Raw genomic sequence first — 7,601 nt, forward strand, 5'->3', positions numbered from 1 at the left:
AATCGAAAGCCAATTCAATTAGGTAAATTATGAATATATTCTTCTGTAATTAAAATAAATTATATTAATCAAGGTATTAAAGTCTTCTGGTTAAAAAAATAAAAAAAATTGCATGTGATTAGACTTGAACTCATGCTATTTACATAACTAAAACATTAATTTTGCTACTAAGCCAAAGCTTTTTTTAATTTAATATTGGCTAAAATGTCAAATAAAACCTCTAAAAATAATGAAAAAAATTAATCCCCGTTGAAAAGTGCACCTAATTGAGCCATTTGAATCATGATTGGTACCCAATTAAGCTCCTTGAAATCATTTTTCCATTGAAGCCCCTAACGGCCATTAATTGCTAATGCTGACGTGGTGGGTGACGTGCTAAGCTAATATGGTAATGTGGCAAAAATGATATTGTGGTAACTAGAGGTGTTCATGGGCCGGACCCAGAAAAAAATTTTAGCCCGGGTCCTAGGCTCAGGCCTGGCCCGGCCCGGCCCAAAATATAGGCCTAAAATTTTGTCCAGGCCCGACCCGAGAAAAAATTCTTAAGCCCGAGTTCGACCCGGCCTATTTTTTTAATAAACACCAAAAATTTATTCTTAAAATAAAAAAATTAAAAAATTATTTTAAAATATTTTAAAATAAAAAAATAAAAAATAAATATTTATTATATTCGGGCCGGGATCGGGCCAAAAAAGTAGTGCCTGAGGCCCGGCCACGCCCGTTTTCTAAATGGGCCTCATTTTTTTGTCTAAACCCATATTTCGGGCCTATATTTTTACCCGAACCCTCCCATATTTCAGGCGGACCGTCGGGCCATGAAAAAAAGATGACATGGAGGGCTTAATTAATTTTTATTTTATTTTATTTTATGAGGGTTTATTTGCTTATTTAAGTAAAAAATTATTAAAAATCTAAAGAAATCTATTTCATATAAATTAAAAATTCATAAAAAATTATTAGAAATTTATAAAAAATTATTTAAAATATAAAAAATATAGAAAATTTTTAAATGTTATAAAATTTTTAGAAAAATATAGAAAATATTATACAATTTTTTGAAAAATATCAAAAATTATAAAAAAGAATAGAAAATGTTAAATTTTATAAAAAAATAGAATAACATATAAAATTTATTTAAAATTTTCAAATACTATAAAAATATAAAACTAAAGCTATAAAAATTAAAAATTACTAAAACATTTTTTTATTTTCTATCACACACGGTCCTACACCATACATCAACCTATTCTTATAAGCTTCCCTCTCCTTAACCTTCCTCAACTAAAACGTTACCTATCACTAAATGTGTTTATAGGTTGTGCCAAGCTTAAGGCCGATTAAAAAAAAATTGTAGGCTCGAGCCCAACTAAACTTAGCTGGTCGAAATGATTTCGTTTCACTATTTTAAAAATAATAAAAATATTTTTATTTAAATTTAATTATAAAATATATATTATATATTAATATAAACTTATTTTGTACGTATTTTTTTTTAATTTTTGAGAGTTAAATTGATTTTCCAACCAGATTCTTAGAGTTTTCTAGTTCCAATCATGATGTCTCACTTTTTTTCATCTTCACTTTTGCAAGAAATTGAGAGTTGAGAAAGAAAGAGTTATTGGTTGATTTTTTATACGTAGTTGCTTTAAGTTTTCATGGACGAGGCTTAAGAGAAAATGGATGTGAGATGAGTAATTAGCTGAGATTTCGATGTTTATAGGTTATATTTAATTAATAATAAAATTATATTTAGCTGATTGCTTCATTAATGGAAAAAATTAACAACATTGTTGATAAACTTATTAATAACATAAAATTAGAGAATTAAATAATGAGAAATTAAAGTAGAAGAATTAAATTCTAATTTGCAGTATTGTAGAAGGACTAAAACCAGAATTAAACCTTAACAACAAATTAGAAAACAAAAAGGAAATGTATATATCCTACGTCGTTTAAGATTAAAAGATACCGCCTAGACCCAAAAACCCTAATTTCCCTAATCCCCAAAGCCCTAACGTTTAACCTCCATGAAACTGCATTTCAGTCGGTGGAACCCCGAACCCAGCAATTCGCGACCTGTCCCCTAACTTCCTCAATTCCCCAATACCATAATCTATTCTTTCCTTCAAAATTCCCTTCAATGGAACCTCAAACTCCCACAAATTCGCAACCCGTCCTCTACGAAACCCTAACCTTAAACCCAATTTCTCTCCCTTCTTCCCCTACCGCCGAATCTCCGCCGTCCAATCAATCTCCTGTTGAGCCGTACACTGTCTTCCGCAACGAAATCTCTCTATCGGCAGAAAATACCATCTCCGTGGACTCAGCTGCGCCGGACTATTTCTCGCTTGATGTTAATGAGCCGGATGAACCAGTAGTAATTCGGGCTCCAGTCTCGGCCTGGGATGAACCAGAGCCGAAGACACCGGGTCCTGCGGATGAGCCAAGGCTTGAGAACAAATGGTGGTTTCGTGGGAATAGTAGGTTCCAAAGTCCAATGCTTCAGTTGCATAAAGGTTCGCTGATGATTTGAGCTTTTTGTAATGGAAATTTTGAATTTTTTGACTTTTTTTTTTCTGTTTTTTATCGAACTGTTTGGTTATTCTATGTAAAATTGAAGTTTGTGATGATTAATTATAGTTTATAGTGCTTAAGCTGATTTGAAGTTCAGTTTTTGACCCCTTACAAAATATCGGGCCAGCTTTATTGCTATCATATTTTTCAATTGCCATTAAATTCAATGCTTTTAGTTATTTTAGTGATGAATATAGTTGGAAATGAAGTTTTAAGTTTTTAAATTGAGATATCCATTAATAAATTTTGGCATTTTGTATCTTTACCTTGGTTTGTGTGCTAGTTCTGGATAATTCATTTGGAACTCTGTCATCTGCTTGTTACTCTGATTTTTTAAGTTTTAGGGTAAATCACATTAATTTGGTGGATATGGTTGTCTAGAAAAGAAATGGAGGGTTGCACGTCCAATGGTCATTATGGTCCTTGAGTTTATGATTGAAGAGTCATACATTTTTGGCCAGTATGTGTGGTGGGAATGATACATGGAGTCTATAGATGGGCATTTGAATCAAGTACTTCAGATTTTAGAGTTCTGTTAATATAATCTTGTAATTATTGAAGAAGGGCTAAATGTATAATTTAGCTTTATTTTTTTAAAAGTATGTGTGTTTGTAGCACATTGGGTTCCTGTAATTGGTAGCTGGTAATAAAGATTCTTGAATGGAACTTTTATGGTGAGTACATCATAAGCATATTTTAATACTTCCCACCATGGTGGGCGTTGCAGAAATAGTGGACTTCTGTGATTTTCTATCCCCTACTCCCGAAGAGCAAGCAGCACGTGATGCAGCTGTGCATTCTGTTTTTGATGTTATCAAGTACATATGGCCTGCCTGCAGGGTATGATTGGCAGCCTCTCTTTCTCTCATGCACAAAAGCACACACATGTAAAGATGCATACATAGTGTACAATGGCAAATGGTAATGAGTTGTTGCTTTGCAGCCAGAAGTTTTTGGGTCATTCAGGACAGGGCTTTATTTACCAACAAGTGATATTGATGTGAGTAGTTTGCTTCCTTTTATCCCATAAGTTTATGTCTCGCAACTCAAACTATATTAATGTTTAATCTTGTTATATTGTAGCTTGCGTAACATGGTTGATGGGTTTTTCATTAGGATTATGAAATTTAGTATATAGATTTTCTACTATGGAAAGGAAAGAAAAACAATAGGCAGAGGAAAGCTGACCCAAATTTTTGTATTTCTCCCCTATTCTGTATGACTGACTTTCTTAAGCCATTTGTTTCCATTTTATGTAGGTAGTGATTCTAGAGTCAGGTATAAAAAATCCACAGACTGGTTTGTATGCTCTTTCCAGGGCATTATCTCAAAGGGGAATTGCAAAAAAGATGCAGGTATTTTATTTTTTTGGAAAGTTTACTGATACAATAGAGTATATTTAGCTAACAATTCAATTCCTATCAGGTGATTGCAAAAGCTCGCGTGCCAATAATTAAGTTTGTAGAAAAGAAAAGCGGTGTCGCATTTGATATAAGGTAGTTCTATATTTCTCTTGCCCTCTTGTCCTAGTATGTTTTAATCCAATATCTCATCTAAAATTCTCTTCGCCTCCGAACATTTCTGAATTTGTTTTAGTTCTGGTATGAATATCATCATAAAAGACACTGGATTAATATGAAATTTTAGCAGTGAGGTTTTTGGAAGATATTATGGTAGGATTGAATTGTCTTCATTGTTTTCTTTGAGGTCCATGATAATTGGGAGGTCCAAGTATTTGGAAATTCCATAAAAAAACTTAGGATTCGGATATTAGTAGCGAATGAGGCTAACTAGTTTACCAAACAGAGAAATTTTCTTTATTTTTTATTTCAGGAAGATGAGATTGTCGAGAATTCATGAACAAGAAATCTTGGTCATTTTTTCTGTAATCGCATAAACAGTTCACTTGATTGAGATTCCTATTTTCCTGAATTTTCTTGACTGACAAGATCTGATAGGATGCTTGGAATTTGATGAGGGTGGAGGCATGTTTAGTTTCCTAGACTGATTTATAGCAGATGTAATAAGTGCACCAAAGAAAGTTGTTTATCTCCATCTTGGTTTGATGTGGCAATTTAAAAGCCATGTTTTCTTTAGCACTTCTGTCTCACAATTTAATATTTAATTGGGTGTTCAATATTGCAGCTTTGATGTAGATAATGGACCAAAAGCTGCTGAGTTTATCAAGGTTTGTTGCAATTACAGACTTTCCTGCCTCAGATGTTTCATTTGTTAGTGGTGCTTAAGTTATAGTTATTTTAATCCCCTTTCTTGTCAGATGAGGTCAATTAAGTTGGACCATAGACTCTTTCTTATTAGGATTTCTTCTGAGACAAGTTTCATTTTTGGCTGCAATTATTCTTGAGGATTGTGCTCTTGTGTTGAGTTTGATTGTTTCCTAGCTTTATCTTCACCAATGGGAATCACTGCTTAATTTTCACTTATTTCCTATGTCTACTTCTGGATTTGTTGATTAAAATTTATGTAAATCATTTTGGTTCGATTAACTCATGTTCCTCAAAATTAGGACTTCTGTGGTTTTCCTGTGGTTAATTAAAGCTCTGCTTCTTTAGTTTATTTCTTTGTATGTTCCATAAACTTTGGGCTTTTTTCTAGATGTTTTTTTTTTTCTAAATTTAAACTTTGCTTATGTGTTTTCTCTTAGGAAGCAGTACTAAAATGGCCTCAATTACGACCATTGTGTTTGATCTTGAAAGTATTTTTACAACAGAGAGACCTTAATGAGGTTTGAGTTTATCTATATTGATGATCTGTTCGTTTTGTTCAAAAAGTAGTGTTCCTCTGTTCTTGATTTGCAATGTTTTTGAAACTATGCAGGTATATTCAGGTGGAATAGGTTCATATGCTCTCCTTGCAATGATCATAGCCATGTTGCAGGTATGCATTTTCGGATTTTCGATAAGGCATTGGACTCTAGCACCTTTTGCTTTTACCCCTGTTTTATTGGTGTTGCCTAACCTAACTTGTGGCTTTCCGTACTTCAGAATCTGAGTGAATCCAGAGCTTGTCCGGAACATAACTTGGGAATGCTCTTGGTACGTGTGCACAGAAACCATTTTCTCTTTTGCTTCCCTCTTAATCTGAACATTTTGTGATAAAATAAGAGAACTGAAAAGAAAAGCTGACATGCAATGTTATAAATGTACTTCATTTTGAAATTAGGTGCATTTCTTTGATTTTTATGGACGAAAATTGAACACTGTGGATGTTGGTGTATCTTGCAAAGAGAGAGGCACTTTCTTTTTGAAGAGTAGCAAAGGGTAAAAGGAAAAAATTTCCGTCATGCTGAGTTGATCACTTTTCTTCCACAATTACTTGGTGACTAAAATTGTATATTCTTCTTTTGGTTTGATTCTTCTTTAGGTTTTCAAGCAAAGGACGGCCATTTCTCATCTCCATCGAGGACCCACAGGTTGCCTTGAATGTTGTTACTTCTTATTCATGCTTTGGCTGCTGAGTTATGCTTTCCCTCTCTTTTTTTTTTTTTTTAAATTTATTAATCTCTTTCTTATGATGAAACAGACTCCAGACAATGACATTGGGAAGAACTCATTTAACTATATCCAGGTTAATAATTTTTACCTTTCTAGTTCACTGTTTCTCGAGGGGGAAAACCCTTCACCCATGGCTGCCCTCTTACTCCCTTATTCATGCAGTAAACCTAGTATCTCTCTGGTAGGATAAGTTAGATCAAGTTGGCTTCATTCCAACCTTCTATTGAAGGTGAGGAAGGTTTTCAGCTACTATCAGGATACATGTAGTGAGAATGTTATGTATTGTCTTGCAGATTAGGTCAGCTTTCGGGATGGCTCTTTCGAACCTGAGTAATCCCAAGAACATTTTGGCTCTGGGCCCCAATAGAAGCATTCTCGGTACCATAATTAGACCGGATCCAGTTTTGCTTGAGCGCAAAGGAGGACCTAGTGGGGATGTCACCTTTAGTAACTTGCTTCCTGGAGCCGGGGAGCCTTTACAAACACTTAACGGAGAAAAGCAGGACATCTTATGCAATTGGCAGTTCGATGATGAAGAACCGCTGCCTCGAGGGAACGGAAATGCTGGAGATGTTAGTGCTCAATCCTCTGGAAGAAAGAGGAAATCTTCTTCCAAAGGAAGGCACAAAAAGAAGAAAATAAAAGAAAACGTTGATGTAACAAAGGACTGGGATGAAGAAACATTCTTAAAGAAAGAAAAGAGTTCAAGGAAGAAAAGTTCTAGACATAGCCATAAACATAAAGATTCCAATGGTTACGGTTATCATCATGGTGGTGCGTCCTGGAGTCGCTAGAACTACCATACTCTTAACCCCTTTCATTATTGGTCATCCGCTTCAATCATTCAACAATCAACCTTAACACTAAACCGTGGTCTGTTTGCGCAAATGTCATTAATTCTATCATTACAAGAGTCTGGGATTTTTGCCATTGACCCCCGTTTTTACGGGGACATGGATGGGTTTAAGTTCATTACAGCAGCCCCATTGTTCTTTAGCTTGCTTGTGAGGCCACTTTATAGTCTGCAAAAATGATCAAAACTAGGGGAAGAATCTGAAAACAATTCGTTATACGGTCAATTAAATGTAACCATAAATAGTTGAATCAGTTTTGTTCGAATCTTAGAAGGATAAATGTCAAACCATTCACTTCCATTCTTATTTTTTGCAATGTACCATCAAGATTATGATAATGGAAGTAAAAGAGCTACTTATCTTTCTCTTCTTCCTTTTTTTTTTGTTCGTCAATTTATGCTTCTTTTTCCTGCTAGTCTTTCAACTTGAAAGTTTTGTCGTCTTTAATAATACATGGTTGTTTACTTAGAATATTTTTGCAATGTACCATCAAGATCATTTAGTTGTTAACCTCATAAACGATCTTCATTTCTTGTTTTGAAAGTTACTTCGAAGTTTTATTTTGATTATTTATAATATTTTTCCTTAATTTAATCACTTCTATTAATATAATTGTTCAAAATTTCCGTTAATGGATTGCTAACATGTAATTAATTTC

At 34.0% G+C, this 7,601-nt stretch overlaps 1 protein-coding gene across 1 annotated transcript; it reads left to right on the forward strand.

Moving 5' to 3' along the window:
• Positions 1 to 1,959: 1,959 nt before the first annotated feature.
• Positions 1,960 to 7,308, forward strand: LOC107952110 (terminal nucleotidyltransferase 4A). Its single transcript, XM_016887373.2, has 13 exons — positions 1,960 to 2,516; positions 3,302 to 3,414; positions 3,518 to 3,574; positions 3,834 to 3,929; positions 4,000 to 4,070; positions 4,720 to 4,762; positions 5,240 to 5,320; positions 5,413 to 5,472; positions 5,580 to 5,630; positions 5,758 to 5,855; positions 5,959 to 6,007; positions 6,118 to 6,162; positions 6,383 to 7,308. The coding sequence occupies exons 1-13, from the start codon at positions 2,141 to 2,143 to the stop codon at positions 6,881 to 6,883; spliced, it is 1,641 nt and encodes a 546-aa protein (XP_016742862.1). The 5' UTR covers positions 1,960 to 2,140; the 3' UTR covers positions 6,884 to 7,308.
• The last annotated feature ends 293 nt before the right edge of the window (positions 7,309 to 7,601 follow it).

The sequence above is a fragment of the Gossypium hirsutum genome, chromosome D01 (genome assembly GCF_007990345.1).
Source record: "Gossypium hirsutum isolate 1008001.06 chromosome D01, Gossypium_hirsutum_v2.1, whole genome shotgun sequence".
NCBI classification, from domain to species: Eukaryota; Viridiplantae; Streptophyta; class Magnoliopsida; order Malvales; family Malvaceae; genus Gossypium; species Gossypium hirsutum.

Excerpts from the sequence above, each read along its gene's own strand:
- LOC107952110 (XM_016887373.2), top strand. The coding sequence starts at position 2,141 with ATGGAACCTCAAACTCCCACAAATTCGCAACCCGTCCTCTACGAAACC. Across the intron at positions 4,071-4,719 it reads GGTGTCGCATTTGATATAAG|CTTTGATGTAGATAATGGAC; the intron begins GTAGTTCTATAT and ends TCAATATTGCAG. Across the intron at positions 5,473-5,579 it reads TGATCATAGCCATGTTGCAG|AATCTGAGTGAATCCAGAGC; the intron begins GTATGCATTTTC and ends TCCGTACTTCAG.